This window comes from Pseudorca crassidens, chromosome X (genome assembly GCF_039906515.1).
Source record: "Pseudorca crassidens isolate mPseCra1 chromosome X, mPseCra1.hap1, whole genome shotgun sequence".
NCBI lineage: Eukaryota > Metazoa > Chordata > Mammalia > Artiodactyla > Delphinidae > Pseudorca > Pseudorca crassidens.
Genome location: NC_090317.1, coordinates 85,164,547 through 85,190,350, shown reverse-complemented (window position 1 = coordinate 85,190,350; position 25,804 = coordinate 85,164,547). Strand labels below are relative to the sequence as shown.

The 25,804-nt window shown below is 37.2% G+C and overlaps 1 protein-coding gene and 1 pseudogene across 3 annotated transcripts in view; one reads left to right on the top strand and one right to left on the bottom strand.

The window, feature by feature from the left end:
* The window catches only part of KLF8 (KLF transcription factor 8), a 369,048-nt gene that overhangs the window by 52,586 nt on the left and 290,658 nt on the right, over positions 1–25,804 (top strand). For 2 of the 3 annotated variants that reach the window (XM_067722391.1, XM_067722392.1), the window contains exon 3: positions 12,195–12,282. The exons of the other annotated variant lie outside the window; for it this stretch is intronic. In XM_067722391.1, the coding sequence (XP_067578492.1) occupies positions 12,195–12,282 (88 nt within the window). The remainder of the gene's footprint in view (positions 1–12,194; positions 12,283–25,804) is intronic. 3 annotated transcript variants of the gene reach the window in all.
* Positions 22,100–22,825, bottom strand: LOC137217062 (TIR domain-containing adapter molecule 2-like; annotated as a pseudogene).

Here is a 25,804-nt window from a genome sequence, read left to right as displayed (position 1 = left end):
AAAATATGACTTTCATTCTTTTTTTTTTTTTAATAATAGCTATTCTAACAACTATGAGGTGATATCTTATTGCGGTTTCAATTTGCATTTCTTTGGTGATTAGGGATGTTGAGCACCTTTTAATATACCTGTTGGCCAATTGTATGTTGTGTTTGGAGAATTGCCCATTCAACTCCTTTGCCTATTTATTTATTTATTTATGCTAATGAGTTGAAGCAATTTCTTCTATATTTTGGATATTAACCCCTTATCAGTTATACGATTTACAGATATTTTATCCCAATCTATAGATTGCCTCTTCATTCTGTTAAATTTTTGTTTGTTTGTTTGTTTTTGTGGTACGCAGGCCTCTCACCATTGTGGCCTCTCCCGTTGCGGAGCACAGGCTCCAGACACACAGGCCCAGCGGCCATGGCTCACGGGCCCAGCCGCTCTGTGGCACGTGGGATCTTCCTGGACAGGGGCACGAACCCATGTCCCCTTCATCGGCAGGCGACTCCCAACCACTGCGCCACCAGGGAAGCCCCATTCTGTTAATTTTGTTCTTTGCTGTGAAGAATCTTTTTAGCTTGATGTAAAAAAATCTTCTCTAAATTTGTTTTTGTTTTCTGTACTTTTGGTGTCACATCCAAGAAATTATTATTGACACAAATGATATGAAGCTTCTCCCCTAATTTTTATTCTAGGGGTTTTTACTGTTTCAGGTCTTATATTTAAATCTTTAATCAAGTTTGAGTTGATTTTTATTTATGGTGTAGATAAAAGGTTCAATTTCATGATTTTGCAAGTAGGTATCCAGTTTTGCCAGAATCATTTGTTAAAAAGTTTATCTTTTCCCCATTGTATATTCTTGGAGTCCTTGTAGAGGATCAGCTGATTGTATATGTGTGGATTTACTTCTGGGTTATCTATGCTTTTCCATGTTCTATATGTCTGTTGTTATGTCAGTACTCTACTGTTTTAATTACTGTATATTTGTAATATATTTTGAAATCAGGAAGTGTGATGTCTCCAGCTTTATTTTTCTTATTCAAAATTGCTTTGATTATTTAAGGTCCTTCATTGTTCCATATGAATTTTAGGACTTTTTTCTATTTCTCTAAAAAATGCCATTTGGATTTTGATAGAGAATGTATTGATTCTATAAATTGCTTTTGGTACTATGGACATTTTAATGATAGTAAGTCTTCTAATTCATGAATATGGGATGTCTTTCCATTTATTTTTGTCTAAAATTTTTTTATCAAAGTTTTATGGTTTTCAGTATATAAATCTTTCACTTCTTTTGTTAAGTTTGCAAGTATTTTATTTTTTTCTATGTTATTATAGATAACACTGTTTTCTTTGTATGATGTCAGCTGTGGGCTTTTTATATATGGCTTTTATTATGTTGAGATAATTTTCTTTTATTCTCTCTTGGGAGTTTTTATCATGAAAGAATGTTGAATTTTGCCAAATGCTTTTTCTGCATCTGTTGAGATGATCTGGTGATTTTATCCTTCATTCTGTTAATGTGCTATATTGCATTGATTAATTTTTGTATGTTGAATCATCCTTGCACTCAAGCATAATTTCCACTTGGTCAAAGTTGTATGATCCATTTAATATGCTGTTGAAGTTGATTTGCTAGTATTTTGTGCAGAATTTTTGCATCTACATATGTCAGGGTAATTGACCTATAATTTGCTTTTCTTGTAGTGTCTTTGACTTTGGTATTGGGATAATGCTGGCATTGTAACATGCATTCAGAAGCATTTTCTCCTTTTTTTGGAAAAAAAATTAAATTTTTGGAAAAATTTAATGGGGACTGGAATTAATTCTTCTTTAAAGGATGGTAGATTTCTCCAGGGAAGCCATAGTACTGGGCTTTTCTTTATCAAGAAGTTTTTAATTACTCATTCAATCTCCTTACCAGTCATGTTTGTTCAAATTTTCTGTTCCTTCATGATTCAGACTTAGTAGATTGTATGTTTCTAGGAATTTATCCATTTCTTTTAGGTTTCCCAATTTCCTCTTGTATAATTGTTCACAATATTCTCTTTTTATTAACATCTTTATTGGACTATAATTGCTTTACAATGGTATCCTAGTTTCTGCTTTATAACAAACTAAATCAGCTATACATATACATATATCCTCATATCTCTTCCCTCTTTTGTCTCCCTCCCTCCCACAGTCCCTATCCCACCCCTCTAGGTGGTCACAAAGCAACGAGCTGATAGCCCTGTGCTATGCGGCGGCTTCCCACTAGCTACTTGTTTTACATTTGCTAGTGTGTATATATCCATGCTGTACTTTTTTGTTTCCTGTACTTTTGGTGTCACATCCAAAATTGACATCTCACATCACTACAGCTTACACTTCCCCCTCCCTGTGTCCTCATGCGCATTCTCTACATCTGTGTCTTTATTCCTGTATTGCCCCTAGGTTCTTCAGAACTATTTTTTCCCTTTAAATTCCATATATATGTGTTAGCATGCAGTATTTGTTTTTCTCTTTCTGACTTACTTCACTCTGTATGACAGACTCGAGGTCCATCCACCTCACCACAAATAACTCAATTTCGTTTCTTTTATGGCTGAATAATATTCCATTGTATACATGTGCCACATCTTCTTTACCCAATCATCTGTTGATGGACACGTAGGTTACTTCCACGTCCTGGCTATTGTAAATAGAGCTGCAATGAACATTGTGGTACATGACTATTTCTGAATTATGGTTTTCTCAAGGCATAAGGTGAGTAGTTGGATTGCTGGGTCATATGGTAGTTCTATTTTTACTGTTTTTAAGGAACATCCATACTGTTCTCAATAGTGGCTGTGTCAATTTGCATTCCCACCAAGAGTGCAAGAAGGTTCCCTTTTCTCCACATGCTCTCCAGCATTTATTGTTTGTAGATTTCTTTGATGATGGCCATTCTGACTGGTGTGAGGTGGTATCTTATTCTGGTTTTGTTTTGCATTTCTCTAATGATTAATGATGTTGAGCATTTTTTCATGTGTTTCTTGACAATCTGTATATCTTCTTTGGAGAAATGTCTATTCAGGTCTTTTGCCCATTTGTGGATTGGGTTGTTTGTTTTTTTGATATTAAGCTGCATGAGCGGCTTGTACATTCTGGAGATGAATCTTTGTCAGTGGCTTCATTTGCAAATATTTTCTCCCATTCTGAGTGTTGTCTTTTTTTTTTTAACATTTTTATTAGAGTGTAATTGCTTTACAAGGATGTGTTAGTTTCTGCTTTATAAAAAAGTGAATCAGGTATACATATACATATATCCCCATATCTCCTCCCTCTTGCATCTCCCATCCTCCCACCCTCCCTATCCCACCATTCTACCTGGTGACACAGCACTGAGCTGATCTCCCTGTGCTAAGCAACTGCTTCTCACTAGTATCTATTTTACATTTAGTAGTGTATATGTCTTTTTGATATTTTTATGGTTTTTTTGCTGTGCAAAAGCTTTTAAATTTCATTAGGTCCCATTTTTAATTTTTGTTTCTATTTCCATTTCTCAGGGAGGTGGGTCAAAAAGGATCTTGCTGTGATTTATGAAAGCAAGAGTAGAGTGTTCTCCCTATATTTTCCTCTAAGAGTTTGATGGTGTCTGGCCTTATATTTAGGTCTTTAATCCATTTTGAGTTTATTTCTGTGTAAGGTGTTACAGAGTATTCTATTTTCATTCTTTTCCATGTAGCTGTCCACTTTTCCCAGCACCACTTATTGAAGTGGCTGTCTTTTCTCCATTGTATATTCTTATCAAAAATATATATCAAAAATAAGGTGACCATACATGTCTTGGTTTATCTCTGGGCTTTCTATCTTGTTCCATTGATCTATATTTCTGTTGTTGTGCCAGTACCATACTGGCTTGATTACTGTAGCTTTGTAGCATAGTCTGAAGTCAGGGAGGTCTGATTCCTCTGGTTCTGTTTTTCTTTCTCAAGCTTGCTTTGGCTCTTCAGGGTCTTTTGTGTTTCCATACAAATTGTGAAACATTTTGTTCTAGTTCTGTGAAAAATGCCTGTGGTAGTTTGATAGGGATTGCATTGATTCTGTAGATTGCTTTGCATAGTAGAGTCATTTTCACATTGTTGATTCTTCCAATTCAAGAATGTGGTATATCTCTCCATCTATTTGTATCATCTTTAATTTCTTTCAACAGTGTGTTATACTTTTCTGCATACAGGTCTTTTGTCTCCATAGGTATATTTCTTCCTAGGTATTTTATTCTTTTTGTTGTAATGATTAATGAAAGTGTTTCCTTAATTCCACTTTCAGGTCTAAAATCATTAGTGTATAGGAATGCAGGAAATTTTTGTGCATTACTTTTGTATCCTGGTACTTTACCAAATTCATTGATTAGTTCTAGTAGTTTTCTGATAGCATATTTAGGATTCTCTGAGTATAGTATCATGTCATCTGCACACAGTGACAGCTTTACTTCTTCTTTTCCAATTTGGATTCCTTTTATTTCTTTTTCTTCTCTGATTGCTGTGGCTAAAACTTTCAAAACTATGTTGAATAAGAGTGGTGAGAGTGGGCAACCGTATCTTTTTCTGATCTTAATGGGAATGGTTTCAGATATTCACCATTGAGGACGATCTTGGCTTTGAGTTTGTCATATATGGCCTTTTATTATGTTGAGGTAAGTTCCCTCTATGCCTACGTTCTGGAGGGTTTTTATCATAAATGGGTGTTGAATTTTGTCAAAACTTTTTCTTAATCTACTGAAATGATCATTTGGATTTTCTCCTTCAGTGTGTTAATCTGGTTTATCTTTTTGCTTGATTTGCATATATTGGAGAATCCTTGTATTCCTGGAATAAACCCCACTTGATCATGGTGTATGATGCTTTTATAGTGCTGTTAGATACTGTTTACTAGTATTTTGTTGAGGATATTTTCATCTATATTCATCAGTGATATTGGCCTGTAGTTTTCTTTCTTTGTGACATCTTTGTCTGGTTTTGGTATCAAGGTGATGGTGGCCTCGTACAATGAGTTTGAGAGTGTTCCTCCTTCTGCTCTATTTTGGAAGAGTTTGAGAAAGATAGGTGTTAGCTCTTCTCTAAATGTTAGATAGAATTCGCCTGTGAACCTGTCCTGTCCTGGGCTTTTGTTTGCTGGAAGATTTTAAATCACAGGTTCAATTTCAGTACTTGTGATTGGTCTGCTTATTTTTTCTGTTTCTTCCTGCTTCAGTCTCAGAAGCTTCTGTTTTTCTAAGAATTTGTCCATTTCTTCAGGGTTGTCCATTTTATTGGCATATAGTTGCTTGTAGTGTTCTCTCATGATCCTTTATATTTCTGCAGTGTCAGTTGTTACTTCTCCTTTTTCATTTCTAATTCTATTGATTTGAGTCTTCTCCATTTTTTTCTTGATGAGTCTGGCTAATTGTTTATCAATTTTGTTTAGCTTCTCAAAGAACCAGCTTTTAGTTTTATTGATCTTTGTTATTGTTTCCTTCATTTCTTTTTTATTTATTTTTGATCTGATCTTTATGATTTCTTTCCTTTTGGTAACATTGAGGTTTTTTATTTCCTTTTTCTGTAATTGGTTTAGGTGTAATATTAGGTTGTTTATTTGAGATGTTTCTTGTTTCTTAAGGTAGGATTTTATTACTATAACCTTCCCTCTTAGAACTGCATTTGCTGGATCTCATAGCTTTTTGGTCGTCGTGTTTTCATAGCCATTTGTTGCTAGATATTTTTGGATTTCCCCTTTGATTTCTTTAGTGATCTCCTAGTTATTAAGTAATGTATTATATAGCCTCCTTGTGTTTGCATGTTTTACAGATTTTTTCCTGTAATTGATATCTAGTCTCATAGTGTTGTTGTCGGAAAAGATACTTGATACAATTTCAATTTTTTTTAATTTACCAAGGCTTGATTTGTGCCCGAAGATATGATCTATCCTGGAGAATGTTCCAGGAGGACTTGAGAAGAATGTGTATTCTGTTGTTTTTTAATCGAGTGTCCTAAAAATATCATTTAGTCCATCTTGTTTAATGTATAATTTAAAGCTTGAATTTCCTTATTTATTTTCATTTCAGATGATCTGTCCATTAGTGAATATAAGATGTTAAAGTCCCCTACTATGATTGCGTCTCTGTTGATTTCACCTTTTATGGCTCTTAGCACTTGCCTTATGTATTGAGGTGCTCCTATTTGGGTGCTTACATATGTACAATTGTTATATCTTCTTCCTGGATTGATCCTTATGTAGTGTCCTTCTTTTTCTCTTGTAACAGTCTTTGCTTTAACGTCTAATTTTTCTGATATGAGAATTGCTACTCCAGATTTATTTTGATTTCCTGTTGCATGGAATATCTTTTTCCATCCCCTCACTTTCAGTCTGTATGTGTCCCTAAGTCTGAAGTGTGTCTCTTGTGGACAACATATATACGGGTCTTCTTTTTGTATCCATTCAGCCAGTCTGTGTCTTTTGGTTGGAGCATTTAATCCATTTACATTTAAGGTAATTATTGATATGTATGTTCTTATTACCCTTTTCTCAATTGTTTTGGGTTTGTTATTGTATGTCTTTTCCTTCTCTTGTGTTTCCTGCCTATAGAAGTTCCTTTAGCAATTGCTGTAAAGCTGGTTTGGTGGTGCCGAATTCTCTTAGCTTTTGCTTGTCTGTAAAGGCTTTAATTTCTCCATCAAATCTGAATGAGATCCTTGGTGGGTAGAGTAATCTTGGTTGTAGGTTTTTCTCCTTCATCACTTTAAATATGTCCTGCCACTCCCTTCTGGTTTGCAGAGTTTCTGCTGAAAAATCAGCTGTCAACCGTATGTGGATTCCCCCTGCTCTTCATCTTTTGTCTTTGTATTTATTTTTTGATAGTTTGATTAATATGTGTCTTGGTGTGTTTCTCTTTGGATTTATCCTGTAAGGGACTCTCTGTGGTTCCTGGACTTGATTAACTATTTCTTTTCCCATATTAAGGAAGTTTTCAACTATAATTTCTGCAAATATTTCCTCAGTCCCTCTCTTTTTCTCTTCTTCTTCTGGGACCCCTATAATTGGAATGTTGTTGCATTTAATGTTGTCCCAGACGTCTCTGAGACTATCCTCAATTCTTTTTATTCTTTTTTTCTTTATTCTGCTCTGCAGTAGTTATTTCCACTCTTTTATCTTCCAGGTCACTTATCTGTACTTCTGCCTTAATTATTCTGCTATTCATCCCTTCTAGAGAATTTTTAATTTCATTTATTTTGTTGTTTATCACTGTGTGTTTGCTCTTTAGTTCTTCTAGGTCCTTGTTATACGTTTCTTGTATTTTCTCCATTCTGTTTCCAAGGTTTTGGATCATCTTTACTCTGATTATTCTGAATTCTTTTCAGGTAGACTGCCTATTTCCTCTTCATTTGTTAGGTCTGGTCGGTTTTTGCCTTGCTCCTTCATCTGCTGTGTGTTTCTCTGTCTTCTCATTTTGCTTAACTTACTGTGTTTGGGGTCTCCTTTTCGCAGACTGCATGTTCATAATTCCCGTTGTTTTTGGTGTCTGTTCCCAGTGTCTAAAGTTGGTTCAGACAGTTTATACAGGCAATATCACACAAAGCAGCATACACATACACACTCACAAAAAGGGAAAAAGGAAAAATATTTATATATCAATGCTCCCAAAGTCCACTGCCTCAATTTGGATTTATTCATTTTCTATTCAGGTATTCCACAGATGCAGGGTACATCAAGTTGGTTTTGGAGATTTAGTCCGCTACTCCTGAGGCTGCTGGGAGAAATTTCCCTTTTTCATCTTTGTTCACACAGCTCCTGAGGTTCAGCTTTGAATTTGGGTACACCTCTGCATGTAGGTCTCCTGAGGGCATCTGTTCCTGCTCAGACAGGATTGGCTTAAAGTAGCAGCCGATTAGGGGACTCTGGCTCACTCAGGCTGGAGGGAAGTAGGGATATGGAATGCAGGACGAGCCTGCCATTGCAGAGGCCAGACATGATGTTGCAACAGCCTGAGGTGCGCCATGTTTTCTCCTGTGGAAATTGTCTCTGGATTCTGGGACCCTGGCAGTGGTGGCCTGTGTAGGCTCCCAGGAGGGGTGGTGTTGATAGTGACCTGTGCTTTCCCATGGGCTTCTTGGTGGCTGCAACAGCAGCCTTTGCATCTCATGTCCAGCTCTGGTGTCTGTGCTGGTAGCTGTAGCTCGCTCCTGTCTCTGGAGCTCGTTTAGGTGGTGCTCTTAGTCCCCTCTCCTCACGCACTGTGAAACAAAGGCAAGAAAAATTCTCTTGCATCTTTGGCTGTTCCAGACCTTTTCCCACATTCTCTCCGGGGTAGCTGTGGCACACTAACCCCCTTCAGGCTGTGTTCACGTAGCCAACCCCTGTCCTCTCCCTGGGATCCGACCTCTGAAGCTGGATGCTCAGCTCCCAGCCCCCTCCCACTGCAGCGGGTGAGCTGACAAGCCTCTCGGGCTGGTGACTGCTGGCCAGCACTGATCCTCCATGTGAGAATCTTTCTGCTTTGCCTTTCCCCACCCCCCTTGCTGTGCTCTCCTCCATGGCTCTGATGTTTACCCCTCCACCACCCACAGTCTCTGCCTGGGAACGGTCTTCCTAGTGTATGGAAACCTTTCCTCCTTCTCAGCTCCCTCCCACTGGTGCAGGTCCCGTCCCTATTCTTTTGTCTCTGTTTTTTCTTTTGCCCTACCCAGGTACATGGGAAGTTTCTTGCCTTTGTGAGGTCTGACTTCTTCTGCCAGTGTTCAGTCAGTGTTCTGTAGGAGTTGTTATTTCTGATGTATTTGTGGGGAGGAAGGTGATCTCCACTTCTTACTCTTCAGCCATCTTGTAGCTCCTCCTCACAATATTCTCTTATAATCCTTTTATTTCTGTGACATCCATTATATTGTCTTCTCTTTCATTTTTGCATTTATTTATTTGAGTCCTCTCTCTCATTTTTTTCTTAGTCTACCTAATTGTCAAATTCGTGTTTTTTTCAAAACAACCTACACTTTTTTTTCTATTCTCTATTTTATTTATTTGTGCTCTATTCTCTCCTTTCTTCTTCAAATTTTGGGCTTTTTTGTCCTTCTTTTTATAGTTCTTTAAGGCATAATGTTAGGTTGTTTATTTGAGATCTTTCTTCCTTTTCTAATGTAGGCTTTTATTTGTATAAATTTCCCTCTTTAGTATATCCTTTTCTGCATCCTGTGAGTTTTGATATGTTGTGTTTTTGTTTTCATATTTTCTAATTTCCTTTGATTTCTTCTTTGACCCATTGTTTGCTCAGGAATGTGTTGTGTAATTCCCATATATTTGTGAATTTTCCAGTTTTCCTTCTGATATTGATTTCTAGTATCATTCAGCTGTTGTCAGAAAAGATACTTGATGTGATTTCAATCTTTTAAAATTTGTTAAGACTTATTTTGTGACCTAACATGTGATCTCTCTTGGAGAATATTCTGTGTGCACTTGAGAAGACAATATGTTCTACTGCTGTCAGGTATAATGTTTTCTAAATCTGTTAGCTCCATTTAGTTTATGGTGTTTTGCAGGCCCACTGTTTCTTTATCGATTTTCTGTCTGAATGTTCTATCCTTCATTGAAAATGGGATATAGACGTCCCCTACTATTATTGTATTGCTGCATATTTCTCCCTTCAGTTATGTCAATCCTTGCTTTATATATTTATTTGCTCTGTTGTGTGTGTGTGTGTGTATAAAATTATATTACATACATAGTTGTGTATTATATATATACAATTATATTATATATACAATTATATATAATTGTGTATATATATATACAATTATATCTATAATATTTACCATTATATTATCTGTATAATTGTGTATTATATATATAATTATATATGTACAATTATATTGTGTATATATATATATCATTGTTGTATCTTCTTAGTGAATTAACCTGTTTATCATTAAATAATATTCTTCTTTGTCTTTTGTGACAGTTTTTGGCTTATAATCTATTTTGTCTAATATAAGTATAGTCACCCCTGCTTTCTTTTGGTTACAATTTGCATGGAACATCTTTTTCCATCCCTTCAATTTCAGCTTGTGTCATCTTAAATGTAAAGTGAGTCTTTTCACAAGAGGGAAGAGATATGGGGATATATGTATATGTATAGCTGATTCACTTTGTTATAAAGCAGAAACTAACACACCATTGTAAAGCAATTATACTCCAATAAAGGTTAAAAAAATAAGTGAGCCTTTTGTAGACAGCATATAGTTGGATATTGTTTTTCATCCACTAAGCTACTCTATGTCTTTTCATTGGGGAGATTAATCCACTTAATATAAACTAGTGATAGAAAAGAACTATTATTACAATTTTGTCATTTGTTTTCATTCTTCTTGTGGGATTTTTTGTCCCTCTTTTCCTCTCTTGATGTCTTTATGTTTCATTGATTTTTTTGTACTGATATACTTTGATTCCTTTCTCTTTTGTTTCATGTGCCTTTTATAGGTATTTTCTTTGTAGTTATTGTGGGGTTATGTAAAAATATTATAGTTATGAAAATCTGTTTTAAGTTGATAACTTCTATTGTATATAAAGAATAAACTTTTATTTATCCCTCCCCACTTTGTTATTGAGTTACAATTTATATCTTTATATATTTTGTATACATTAATGTATTTTATAGTTAATTATTTTTTAACATCTTTATTGGAGTATAATTGCTTTACATTGTTGTGTTAGTTTCTGCTTTATAACAAAGTGAATCAGCTATACGTATCCTTATATACCCATATCCCCTCCCTCTTGCATCTCCCTCCCACCCTCCCTATCCCACCCCTCTAGGTAGCTAGTTATTTTTAACTTTTTTTTAACTTTTATACTAACATTAAAAGTGATTTACTGATCACTTACAAAGTGTTACAATATTCTGTATTTGTCTATATTTTTGCCTTTACCAGTGAGTTTTGTGCTTTCATATATCTTTGTATTGTTGTTCATCATCATTTCTTTTTAACTTAAAGAACACCCTTTAGCATTTCTTGTAAGGCAGGCCTAGTGGTAATGAACTCCCTCAGTTTTGTTTGTCTGGGAAAGTCTTCATTTCCTCTTCATCTTTAAAAGACTGTTTAGCCAGGTGTAGTATTCTTGGTTGGCAGGTTTTTTTCTGTCAGTAATATGAATATATTATCCTACTCCCTCTGCTGCAATTGGATATAGGCATTTGATAAGTGGAATCTTGGAGAAAGTATTCCAGTGAGAAAGAACAACACATACAAAGGAATGAGCAGGTATGAGGTAATAAGGAAATAACTAGTTGTCCAATATGTCATTCCAGTCGTGATATCACACCACCCAAGTGGAAACCACTGCTGTGGGCTTGGTATACATAATTACCTGGTCTACTTTTGTAAAATACTTTTGCATACCTTCATATAGATTCATAAGCAATATATAATTCTGTATACATATTCTGTAAGTTACATAAATAATATCATATTTTACATATTGTTCCTCATCTTTTATTTTTTATCCAAAATTAGGTGCTGTGTTAGTGCCTGTGGGGATGCCTACTATGGGCAGTGGGGGTTATTGCAATCTAACCATACACACACACACACACACACACACACACACACACACACACACAGTTCATTCCTCTTGTATTAGATCATACAACTATGGCATATATTATTTATCTGTTTTCCTGTTGATGGATATGAAATTTTTACTATTACAAATAATGCCACTATTTAAAAATGTGCATATTTCTTCAAATATACATGTACAAGTGTGTCTCTACAGCAGAGATTCTTAATTTTTTGTGCCATATATTCTTTTGTGTGTCTAGTGAAGTTTATGAACACCTTCTCAGAAAAATGTTTTAAAATAAATAAAGCACAATGCATCAGATTACAAATGAAACCAATTTTTTGAAATATAATTATCATGTCTATATATCTATATATAGTGAAAGAATAAAATGGGATTCTTTTAAAATTCTTTATGTAATAATATCTGTCAGTGGTTCTAATAGCTATTATAATCTAAAAGTACTGATGAATGTAAATGATATTTCAAGGGAGCTCTAATAAATAATATGTCATGGAACTATTTGAAATTCCTATTAGAGCCTAAGTCATAGGTACTGCTAATAAAACTGGTGTTTTGCCTACATTCATTATCAAAAGCAATATTACATTTCAATTAATGAAAATAAAGGTGTAACTTTTTTCCCACCCAAGATCACAGACCTCGTGAAGGTGTGTAGACCTCAGGTTAAGAAGGCCTACCTACAGCCTATGCATGGGATTGGATTTGCTGAATCACAAGGTATGCACATCTTAGACTGAATCACTCTCCAAAGTGTCTGTAATAGTTTTAACTCTCATCAGCAGTGTTGAGATTTTATTGTTTCACACACTCTCCAATCCTTTATATAGCTTGCCAATTTGATGGCTTAAAAATGATATTCAATGTTGTTTCAATTTGAATTTTCTTTATGACTAGTGAGATTGGACATCTCTTCATCTGTTTATTGGTCATTTGGTTTTCTTATTCTTTGACCTGCCTTTGTATCTTTTTCTAATAGGTAATTGAAGGGTTTGTGTGAGAAAATGACATAATCTCTTCCTTGCTCAATAGTTAGGTCTCTTCCAGCTCTAGCACTTTCTGACTTGGTTGTAGTAATTTGCTAAAAGTCAATGGTCAGTGGGGTTCATGCAATGTGAAAGCCATCATATTATACAGACTGCAATGGATAAAAAGAAGAATAGCCAATGGGAAAATAGTAAAGAAGTTGTTGAAATAGGTAACAAGGAGGTAAACAAGGGAAGCATCAATGGTTGTGGAAAGGAGACTAATGTAAGTGACATTGTGAATAAAGAATCCACAGGGTATTGCTTAAGGGAAAAGGGGATAACTAGGAACCGAAATCAGAGCCACAGAAGTGTCTTGGAAATGGGGAGCAGTTTTGATTTTTTAGTCTCTATTCCTTTAAAATTAGTATTGTAAACTCTCTTAAACAGCAGTCTCTTTCCCAGAGAATATGAAGATAGATAGATAAATAGAAAGATAGATAGATAGATAGATGTGTGTAAGCAACTAGAAAACAACGAGCTCTAATTATGAATGTATTTTTAGAGCAGATGCATCCATAGATCCATACAGTGTCAGTCTAATTTTTGCATGCTATTGAACCTGGGTTTTGGAACTTAGGTACAAATCTCAGCTTAAGCAGTTTGTAGCAGTGTGACCTTGGGCAAATCACTTAACCTTACAATACCATGAGCCCAATATTACCCTTCACACAGAATTATTGTGAGATAAGTATAAGATAATATACATAAGTACATAATACAGCATCTGGCACAGAGAGTATTTAGCACTTTTGTTGAGTGAATTAGTCAAAATTGATATTCCCATTCTTGAAGACCTAGAAGCTGCAATAGTAATTTGGAGTCATTAACCTCTATTAATTTATATTTTTTTCTTCCATCTTATTTATGATTTAAAAGTAATAACTCTTGGTGATATGCATAGTAATTCTTAGCTAAATAGGCTGATTAGAACATGCCATTTTTTCCTTATACCAAATGAAAAATTACTAGAAACAATAATAACTCACATTTATTAAACACTATCTCCAAGCATTATTGTAGGTGTTTTATATGAATTAAGCCATGAATTTTCACTAAAGGGAAAACTAAGTCATAAAAGGGTTAATTAATTTGTCCAAGGTCATACAACCATAATGGTTCCTGAGTCTATGTAGAAAGGAAGAGTGACCTGTCTAAGTGTCACGTATTTATACTGTCAAGTCCATTTTACCATGTTAATTACTTTAACTGTTTTATAAGTTTATTGTTTTCATTTACTACGTGAATATATGTTTTAAGTTAAACATCATGTGGGTATATTTTAAAAGAAAACTTTAAAAAATGAAACATTAAAAAAAATCTATTCTCTCAGAGAGGTCAGTGGATGATTGGGGGAGGCATTATGTATCTATCTTTAACATTTTATTTTAATATTAGGGAGGTCCCTTCTATTACGGAAAATATCTCAGGCGTCTAGAAATCCCTTTCTTGTCTCCTACCTCAGCCAAGATCTGGCCTGAAGGAAATGGCAGCAGGGCCTATAAGGATGAGTTTTCATTTGCCTTAAAATTTTTCCTACACCACAGAAGCAGACTCTGGAGAGCTAAACTTGGGACCTGGCTAGCTTGTAGGCAATGGTTATGTATGCTAGGATGGTGGCGTAAGAAAAGTAGTAGACTTCCAAGCACGATGACAGGAAGCCCAGAACAGAACAGGACCTCCTTGCTTGCCGTATAAGGAACTCCTGACCAGCCCTCACAGGGTTCTTTCTGCATTGTTGAAGGTAAAGGGCATAGTCAGTCTTTCAGACAGTAAGAGAAGAGGATGGCTACAGCTGGTAGCAGGGAAAAGAGGATAATGGGGAAGGGCAGTGGAGGAACATGCAGTGGGCCTGAGACTGACGCTGTGGATGACTGTGGGGTAAAGACAAGAGAGCTCTGCCAGGCAAAGTGAGAAAGCAGTTACTCATTTTACAGTGGTGAGCAAGGAGTGTTGTATGTTTGCTAGTGGAGATTTCATTTTTTGAGGGGAGGTAGTAATAGTGCCATAACCCGAAGTGGGACGGATATTCCCCTTCAGTTATATATAGCAATCTTTTATTTAATTCTCTTTTTAGCTTTAGGTAAGAGAAACTTTTTTTTCTGTTAATAACTGAGATAAAGCTAAATGAAGAAAAAAATGGCATTCATTTTAGTTAAAATAGAAGGGTGCTATTTTTGTTTTTGTTTTGTCCCTTTCCCCAATATAGCTCTCCCTACTCCCAAGTAATTTTAAAGTGTGTTATTAATTTTTATTAATGTTTTTGAACTTGGGTTATTTACTACTGTGGCAAAATATACATAAAATTTACCATTTTACCATACAATTCAATGGTATTAAGTACATTCACAACGTTGTGCAACCACCATTGCTATCTATTTCCAGAACTTTTTCATCATCACAAACAGAAACTCTACCCACTAAACATGACTCCCTATTCTTCCCTCCCCTCAGTCCATAGTCATCTCTATTCTTCTTTCTGTCTCTATGAATTTGCCTGTTCTAGGTACTTCATATAAGTGGAATCATACAATATTTGTCCTTTTATGTCTGGCTTTTTTCACTTAAAAATGCTTTTCACTTAATAATGCTTTCAAGGTTCATCTATGCTGTGGGCATGTATCAGAATTTCGTTTCTTTTTAAGGTGGCATAATATTCCATTTTATATAAGAACTTGACTTTTTTTTATTTTTAACATCTTTATTGGAGTATAATTGCCTTACATGGTGTTTTAGTTTCTGCTTTATAAGAAAGTGAATCAGTTATACATATACATATGTCCCCATATTTCTTCCCTCCGGCATCTCCCTCCCTCACACCCTCCCTATCCCACCCCTCTAGGTGGTCACAAACCACCGAGCTGATCTCCCTGTGCTATGTGGCTGCTTCCCACTAGCTATCTATTTTACATTTGGTAGTACATATATGTCCATGCCACACTCTCATTTTGTCCCAGCTTACCCTTCCCACTCCCTGTATCCTCAAGTCCATTCCCTAGTAGGTCTGTGTCTTTATTCCTGTCTTGTCCCTAGGTTCCCCATGACCATTGTTTTTTTTAGATTCCATATATATGTGTTAGCATACGGTATTTGTTTTTCTCTTTCTGACTTACTTCACTCTGTATGACAGACTCTAGGTCCATCCACCTCACTACAAATAACTCAATTTCGTTTCTTTTTATGGCTGGACAATATTCCATTGTATATATATGCCACATTTTCATTGTTCATTCATTTGTTGATGGGCACTTAGGTTGCTTCCATGTTCTATCTATTGGAGATAGAGCTGCAATAAACATTTTGGTACATGAGTCTTTTTGAATTATGGTGTTCTCAGGGTATATGCATAGTAGTGGGATTGCTGGCTCGAATGGTAGTTCTATTTTTAGTTTTTTAAGGAACTTCCATACTGTTCTCCATAGAGGCTTTATCAATTTACATTCCCACCAACAGTGCAAGAAGGTTCCCTTTTCTCCACACCCTCTCCAGGATTTATTGTTTCTAGATTTTTTTTTTTTGGCGGTACGCGGGCCTCTTACTGTTGTGGCCTCTCCCGTTGTAGAGCACAGCCTCCGGACACGCAGGCTCAGCGGCCATAGCTCATGGGCCCAGCTGCTCCATGGCATGTGGGATCCTCCCGGACCGGGGCACGAACCCGTGTCCCCTGCATTGGCCGGCGGACTCTCAACCACTGCGCCACCAGGGAAACCCCTGTTTCTAGATTTTTTGATGATGGCCATTCTGACTGGTGTGTGATCGTCTTGTTTTTGTATCCATTCAGCCAGTCTATGTCTTTTTGTTGAAGCATGTAATACATTTACATTTAAGGTAATTATTGATATGCACATTCCTAATACCATTTTCTTAATTGTTTTGTGTTTGTTTTTGTAGGACTTTAACTTCTCTTGTGTTTCCTGCCTAGAGAAGTTCCTTTAGCATTTGTTGTAAGGCTGGTTTGGTGTTGCTGGATTCTCTTAGCTTTTGCTTCTCTCTAAAAGTTTTTAAATTCTCCCTCAAACCTGAATGAGATCCCTGCTGGGTAGAGTAATCTTGGTTGTAGGTTTTTCTCCTTCATCACTTTAAATATGTCCTGCCACTCCCTTCTGGCTATCAGAATTTCTGCTACAAGATCAGCAGTTAACCTTATGGAGATTCCCTAGTGTGCTATTTATTGCTTTTCCCTTGCTTCTTTTAATATTTAATCTTTGTATTTAATTTTTGATAGTTTGATTAATATGTGTCTTGGTGTTTTTCTCCTTGCATTTATCTTGTATGGGACTCTCTGTGCTTCCTGGATTTGATTAACTATTTCCTTTCCCATGTTAGGGAAGTTTTCAACTATAATCTCTTCAAATATTTTCTCAGTCCCTTTCTTTTTCTCTTCTTCTTCTGGGACCCCTATAATTTGAATGTTGTTGCATTTAATGTTGTCCCAGAGGTCTCTGAGACTGTCCTCAATTATTTTCATTCTTTTTTCTTTGTTCTGTTCTGCAGTAGTTATTTCCACCATTTTATCTTCCAGGTCACTTATCCATTCTTCTGCCTCAGTTATTCTGCTATTGATCCCTTCTAGAGAATTTTTAATTTCATTTTTTGTGTTGTTCATCACTGTTTGTTTGCTCTTTAGTTCTTCTAGTTCCTTGTTAAATGCTTCTTGTATTTTCTCCATTCTATTTCCAAGATTTGGATCATCTTTTCTTTCATTATTCTGAATTCTTTTTCAGGTAGACTGTCTATTTCCTCTTCATTTGTTAGGTCTGGTGGGTTTTTGCCTTGCTCCTTCATCTGATGTGTGTTTCTCTGTTTTCTCATTTTGCTTAACTTACTGTGTTTGGGGTCTCCTTTTTGCAGGCTGCAGGTTCGTATTCCCTGTTGTTTTTGCTGTTTCTCCCCAGTGGCTTAAGCTGTTTCAGTGTGTTGTGTAGGCTTCTTTGTAGAGGAGGGTAGTACCAGTGCTCTGGTTGTTGAGGCTGGGTCCTGTATTTCTGGTGGGCAGTTCCAAATCTGGTTGTGTGTTTTGGGGTGTCTGTGGCCTTATTATGATTTTAGGCAGCCTCTCTGCTAATGGATGGGGTTTTGTTCCTGTATTGCTAATTGTTTGGCATAGGATGTCCAGCACTGTAGCTTGCTGGTCATTGAGTGGAGCTGGGTCTTGGCATCAAGATGGAGATCTCTGGGAGATTTTCACCATTTGATATTATGTGGAGCTGGGAGGTCTCTTGTGGACCAGTGTCCTGGACTTGACTCTCCCACCTCAGAGGCACAGCCCTGATGCCTGGCTGCAGCACCAAGAGCCTGTCATCCACACGGCTCAGAATAAAAGGGAGAAAAGAAGGAAAAAAAGAAAGAATAAAATAAAATATAGTTATTAATATAAAAAGTAATTATTAGGAAAAATTTTTTGGAAAGTAAAACAAAAACAAAAACACGGCCAGACAGAACCCTAGGAAAAATGCTAAAACAAAGCTATACAGACAAAAATCACACAGAGAAGCATACACATACACACTCCCAAAAAGAGAAAAAGGGAAAAAAATATATATATATATCATGTTCCCAAGGTCCACCTCCTCAATTTGGGAAGATTCATTTTCTATTCAGTTATTCCACAGATGCAGGGTACATCAAGTTGATTGTGGAGATTTAATCTGCTGCTTCTCAGGCTGTTGGAAGAAATTTCCCTTTCTCTTCTTTGTTCGCACAGCTCCTGAGGTTCAGCTTTGGATTTGGACCCGCCTCTGTGTAGGTCACCTGAAGGCGTCTGTTCTTAGCTCAGTCAAGACAGGGTTAAAGGAGCAGCTGATTCGGGGGCTCTGGCTCACTGACGCCGGGAAGAGGAAAGTATACGGAATGCGGGATGAGCCTGTGGTCACAGAGGCCAGCATGACGTTGCACCAGCCTTAGGTGTGCCGTGCCTTCTCCCAGGGAAGTTGTCCCTGGATTACAGGACCGTGGCAGTGATGGGCTTCACAGGCTCCCGGGAAGGGGTGTGTGGATAGAGGTCTGTGCTTGCACACCGGCTTCTTGGTGGCTGCAGCAGCCGCCTTAGCGTCTCATGCCCGTCTCTTGGGTCCGCACTGATAGCGGTGGCTCGCGCGTCTCTGGAGTCCCTTTAAATGGTGCTCTTAATCCCCTCTCCTCGCGCACCAGGAAACAAAGAGGCAAGAAAATGTCTTGTCTCTTCGGCAGCTCCAGACTTTTTCCCCCGACTACCTCTGGGCTAGCTGTGGCACACTAGCCCTTTCAGTCTCTGTTCACGCAGCCAACTCCAGTCTTCTCCCTGGAATCCGACCTCCAAAGCCCGAGCCTCAGCTCCCAGTCCCGACCTGTCCCTGTGGGTGATGAGACAGCCTCGGGCTGGTGCGTGCTGTTGGGCACCGATACTCTGTGTGGAAGTCTCTCCACTTTGCCCTCCGCACCCCTGTTGCTCTGCTCTCCTCCGCGGCTCTGAAGCTTACCCCGTCGGCCACCCACAGTCTCCACCCACGAAGGGGCTTCCTACTGTGTCGAAACTTTTCCTCCTTCACAGCTCCCTCCCACTGGTGCAGACCCTGTCCCTATTCTTTTGTCTCTGTTTTTTCTTTTTTCTTTTCCCCTTCCAGGTACGTGGAGAGTTTCTTGCCTTTTGGGAGGTCTGAGGTCTTCTGCCAGCATTCAGTAAGTGTTCTGTAGGCGTTTTCCCACAAGTAGATGTATTTCTGATGTATTTGTGGGTAGGAAGTTGATCTCCACGTTTTACTCTTCTGCCATCTTGAAGCTCCTCCAGAACTTGGGTTTTTAATGATGGCTTTGAGGCATCATACTTTTGGGGACCTCTTGTTAGGTTAGATGATAAGTTTACCTTATGGTGTAGGTCATGTGGCATTGGGAATTCTGTCAGATTCTTCTGTGAAGCTGCAGAGTGGGCAGTAATCCCCACAGGTACTCAAAATGGATGCTCTCCAGCATGTGGCAAAATTTCTCACAATTTCCCTGTGTATGTGTAATGCTGAATCTACATGTGTACATGCATACAGTCACAGCACACACACACACACATCCCTAAAGCCACACCTTTACCTCTTTTCATTCTCAGTTTAGCTATTTTGATAATCCCTGCTTACAACTGTTAATTTCAACATATATAGTTATTCAATACTTAACATTATAAACATACATTTAACTCCAAATTGAATGAGACATTGTGCCTGGTGCTCTATGGGGAAGTAGAGATTGATAAATCTTTTCACAAAAGCTTTTCCACGATCTTCATTAGCATTAGAAATAATCAAATTTAGTCAAGAGTAAAGAATAAAAACACTTATTTACAAAACACCATCCAGCTTTGGCAGGCAGGGAGGGTGAGTGGTTAATGTTTTATTTGTACATGTAATTGGAGATATAGGAAGCAGTATGGCAAAAACGAATGAATACTTATCATTAGAATTGCAAAAGAAAAGTGAGTAGTAAACTACTACGAGAGAAAGGAACTTTAAGTCACCATACAATGAGAAGAATCTCATCTTTTATAAGTACTAGTAGAGGAGGAGGTTTGACTTACATGCAGGATTATGGAAGAAGTTCCTCAGGAAACATGTTGGTTCATGAGTATGAAGAGGTATACTACAGAAAGATGTGAGCAGACCCCAGTGTTAGGAGGGGATATGGAGAAGTGCAGATAAGGAAAAAGAAAAATTAGGCAGTATGTCTTTGCTCAAGGGTCCCTATAAAAATGTATTTTTAAAAAATCTGAGTAAACATGTATTGTAATTCTTTCCTGTGACTATAAAAGTATAATGGACAGCATTAGAAATCAATTATGCTGTAAACATATAAGAATATCTTTTCATTGTAGGCTTATACCTTCCTGCATCTATTATAATGTATATCACATTATAAAATTCTGTTTTTTCCTTGTTCCATTTTCTGGTTCCTAGTTGTTCACATTCTGGAAGAAGACAAAGGCCTTTAGAGATCCATCAGTCCAATCCTTTTTATTTCACAGTAAAGGAGAGTAAATTGCTTGTCCATGGTCACATTCATCCTCAGTGGCAGGAATTGGACTAGAATAAGGTCTCCTGATCGCCCATCAGGTGCTTTCATTACAACATGGTATGCTTAATATATCATCCTGTCCCTGCTCTGTACATGATGGTTCTCCCTCATTCTCAGCTGGGGCAGAATGGTTGTGAGGGAAAGGAATCGGTCTATTTGAGGCCCCTCTGGCTTGCTATGAGTGTGGGGCACTAGAAGATGTGGCAATAAAACACATCTCCTACTTCTATTCCAAATCTAAAAATAAACACACATACACACATACACACACACACACACACACACACACGCACACACAGTCAGTCTACTCTGATCACCTAGCTGAGAAATATTTCCTGGATAGAGCGTTTTGTGTGAGAAGAACTTTTAAAGGCTGCCATAATAGAGGTTATTGATTTTAAAGGAGAATTTAAATTAATATTTAGACATTTTAAAGGCCCAGGACACATACACCTTTCAGAAGCTCTTCAAATAAAGCCCTAGTTACAGTTGATGACTGGCATGGAGATCTTCAGGCTCCAGGGAACATCTCAACAGCACTCATGGAGTCCCTAACCACAACACTATCAAATGCGCTCCTAATCAGTGGTAGGAATTGCTTCCAAACATGCAAATTCAAGCAGAAAGGAAAACACATTTGATTGGATTCTTTTTAAAAGCCCTACCATTTTCACATCTACTTTTGGTTTCATATTTATCAGCACTCCCATTCTAAATGTTCTATTCTGACTATCCGTATTTCTGGGTGACAATACCGGGGATACTTTATTACAATATACAGGAAAGGCACCTCAAGAGGGAGGGTGGTCAGATCTCTCAGGGCCATTTTCTTCTGTGTGTCCTTTGAGAACAAAATGAAAGTGTTATCATATTTTTAAAATGTCTATCCTATAATCTTTCATTCAAAGTTCAACACAAAGAATATGAATTTAAAATATCCTCTGTCACCGAGCCAATATCCCTGTGCCACGCGGCTGCTTCCCACTAGCTATCTACCTTACTACGTTTGTTAGTGTGTATATGTCCATGACTCTCTTGGCTCGGTGCTTTGTGACAGCCTGGAGGGGTGGGATAGGGAGGGTGGGAGGGAGGGAGATGCAAGAGGGAAGAGATATGGGAACATATGTATATGTATAACTGATTCACTTTGTTATAAAGCAGAAACTAACACACCATTGTAAAGCAATTATACCCCAATAAAGATGTTTAAAAAAAAATATCCTCTGTCATATCCATGAACTAAGAAACCTATAAGAGGAAAGTTCTTGAAGCTCTGACAATCTCAATTTTATCAAAATATCAAAAAGTATCACAATTCTATAGATTGTCCTGGAGAAATTTATCTTTCTTGTGCTCCATAGGTTTCTGTAGAGTAAGGTTTTCTTTTATTTAAACTTTTTCCTAGAAATTTGCTCTCTCAAGTGAAGAGATATCATTTGATTACAAACAAGAGCCAGCTGTGTGTTGTGTGTTTCATCTCAGGCAATAAATTGCCCTTGTACCATATTTCTTGTCTCTTTCCATATAGTTTGTTGTATCTTATACACAGACTCCTGAAATTTTCTTTCTACTTGTGTAAGAAAGCTATAACTTTCTTTCTCTAGGGCATTGATGGTTCACAGAGCAAAGGGAGTCCTTTCTCAGGGCAGGGGGTTGTTCAAGGGCCACATGGAGATGTACAGATATACAACAAATACAGAGTTTTGTTTGTGTGGTCTGTCAATGGATTTCATTAGGGACATATAGAACTGGGACTTACTTACACCAGGTATCTTTTTAAAAGTTTTCAGTCAATAATGAGATTGACCAGGCAGACGCCTTTACAGCATCATCTGAATTCTGTAAATGCTGTTTGCCACATTGCATCTCAGCAAAATTATTCCAGGTTTGATGGCAAAGTCACTTTGCAGCAGATTCTGGACTCTGAGAGCTTCGGCTATGTCATCTTCAGCAATATCACAAATTTGAGGGAACACCTCTTCTTCTGCTTCCACTTCAGGCATATCTTCCACTCCCTCAGCTCCCTCCTGCTCTGCTGTATGTATCTCTGTTGTATTGCTATGCTCAGCATCATCACGCAGGGAGATTTCTTCAGATTTCTTGGAATCTGACTCATAATGTCTTTGCTTTGTGTCCACACTGTGACATTTACCCTAAGAGAGAGAAAGAGAGCAGGGATCTGTTTTGAGCTTCCCCATACCCATCATAAATATCAAAGTCAGAAGAAAGCTTTATTTATTTCCTGGCATTTATTTTCATTCCTGCACCAAGACAAGACCTGCTGGGATTTAAGGATGTGAAGCCAGAATAAGTAGACAATTAGGACTCATTGCACTGGTACTCCATTCCGGATAACAGGTGCTACAAAAGCACTCAGGCAGGACACCTGGAAGGCGGGCAGTGGCGTGGCCCCGTGATTTTTTGTCTTCCTCTCCTGCAGAGTGCTGTGTGACTTCCCTCAGACATCCAGAGGGAGAGGTGTGCAGTCCATGGTGCGCTGCAAATCCCGTACCCATGTCTACCATCCCTGCGTGAAAGTCTGGGGACCGCTGAGTCCCCTCATTTTGGAGACTCACTGACACTTAACCCTTGGAGGCTGGCCTCGCTGGCCCATGGCTCTGAGGGCCTGGTGGGACCCAAGTTGTGGTGCCATGGGTGGGGGTGGCCCCACCAGTCTTATTAATTTTAATTTCCATATTATTAGCTATCAATAATAATATGCTACTCAGCAGGGGAAAAAAAAGAAAACTACCTTTGACATAGCTCTAAGTGGAAATGATAGGGAAAGCTTTTGAATTTCCCCTGTTGCTGTGTATGAATGTGTGTGTGTTGAGTGAAAAGGAGAATGCAACTAGTGATAATTGCTGAATTATGATCTATGGGCAAAGTTTGGTGGTTTGATGTTCATGGAAGCTGGTATTGCATAACTCTTTGGGGGAAAATATATATGCACATACATATAAATATATATTGTGTAATATATACTTATTTATTATGTAATATTTTATATATACTTATATTCAGTATAACCATACGAAATTGTCATTTTTCAGGTCAAAAATGGTTAAATATCAGCAATTACATATGGTTATATTATGTATGTATGTGTGTTTTAGGATGAACCCAAGAGAGAGAGAGAAAGAGGATGAGAAAGACAGAGACAGGGACAGGGACAGAGTAACAGAGAGTGAAGGATGTGTGTGTTTATGTGTGTATCTCATGGTAAAACTTATAAGTCATGGGCATCTGTATCTAAGTAAGATTGTCCTATAACTATGAAGCTGATGCTAATTGTGGAGTTCACTTAGTCTCTCCATAAACCATCTCGGAAAAGTAGCTAACATTCTCCTTTCCACATATTTCTGAGAAAGGTAGTTGAACAAGCTTCTTGTTCAATCTCAATTTTAGAGTCTGCAAGCAATTGAATTCTGTATTACTTCCAGAATGATAAAGGAAACAACTCATCATCATCTTAAAAAAATTATAGTAGCCATTTGTATATTATAGTTAATCTCATGACTACAATTGAAAAATTAGTACTGGATTACAGAAATATGACCAAATCCTGTCAGTCATTTGATATGAAATCAGTCCCCAAGATTATTGTTTATTGTTGAGGTACTTGTTAGCCTTCTATTTCTCATGGACAATGGATCTTTCTAAAACCATTGTTGCTGTTTTAAAATGTTTCTTTGAGAGAGCACTGAGAATGCCTAGGTATAAAACGCACTTTTTTCTGCAGCAAGTTGCTCCTTCCTGTCTGTTTTAAGGATTATTGAATTATCTTCATTAATATTCAGCTTATGTATTAACACTTGCTCTATGCAGGTACATGAAAAGCTGCTCAACATCACTAATTATTAGAGAAATGCAAATCAAAACAGCAATGAGATATTACCTCACACTGGTCAGAATGGCTATCATCAAAAACTAAAAATAGAAGTACCATATGATCCAGCAATTCCACTGTTGGGTATACATCAGAAGAAAACAAAAACACTAATTCAAAAAGATACGTGCACCACAATGTTCATAGCAGCAGTATTTACAATAGCCAAGATATGGAAGCAACCAAAGTGTCCATCAACAGACTAATGGATAAAGAAGATTTTATATATATATATATATATATATATATATATATATATATATATATATAATGAAACATTACTCAGCCATAAAACAGAATGAAATTCTGTCCATTGCAAAAATGCAGATGGATCTAGAGTGTATTATGCTTGCTGAAATAAGACAGAAAAAGAAAGATTCTCTATGTTATTACTTATATGTAGAATCTAAAAAATAAAACAAAGGAATGTATCTAACAAAACAGACTCATAGATATAAAGAACATACTATTGGTTAGCAGTGCAGAGAGGGAAAGGGAAGAGTGGTGAAATACGGGTATGGGATTAGGAGACACAAACTACTATGTTTAAAATAAATAAAGAACAAGGATATATTGTACAGTACAGGGAAATATAACCATTATTTTGTAATAACTAAATGGAGTACAACCTATAAAAATATTGAAACACTATCTTATACACCTGAAACTAATATTGTAAATCAACTATACTTCAATAAAAATGAAAGCATCAAAAGCAGATGCCAGCACATAAAGTTAGCTATGTGGTTTATTTGAGACAATAAAGTCCCGAGGTTGATATTTTTTTCTATGAATGTACATTTTTAGAAATAACAGTAGAATTTAATAACATTGGGCTCAGAAGACCAAGGAATCTCTAATTCCTACCTTAGACCATAGCTCTCCTCTCCACAAAGTTCCTGAGGAAGATACAAGAAACAATGGTAGTGAGAAGCAAAGTAGATACTTGTTATCCAGAAATCTATTCAGAGTACTGTGGTAGGTCAGGTTGGAGCTTATGGTTAAGTCCAGAGGCCTATGGGGCCTCTTTCCTCTACCTAAACCAAAACCTACATCTCAGGGCCTTACCTGATTGTTGGCTGCCATGTGACAGATGACCACACAGATAAGCTTGATCCGTAAGAGAACAGAGAACTGACAACAACCATGATCTGATATATTTTGAAATTTGACTAGTCATATAAGTGTTCATTCTTCTTAGAGAGGAGTTTAGAGGTGTGTCAGAGGAGAAGCAAATGTTTCCATGTATTCTGTCATTTCTAGAATTCTACATGCACTAAATGTGTTGGTTCTT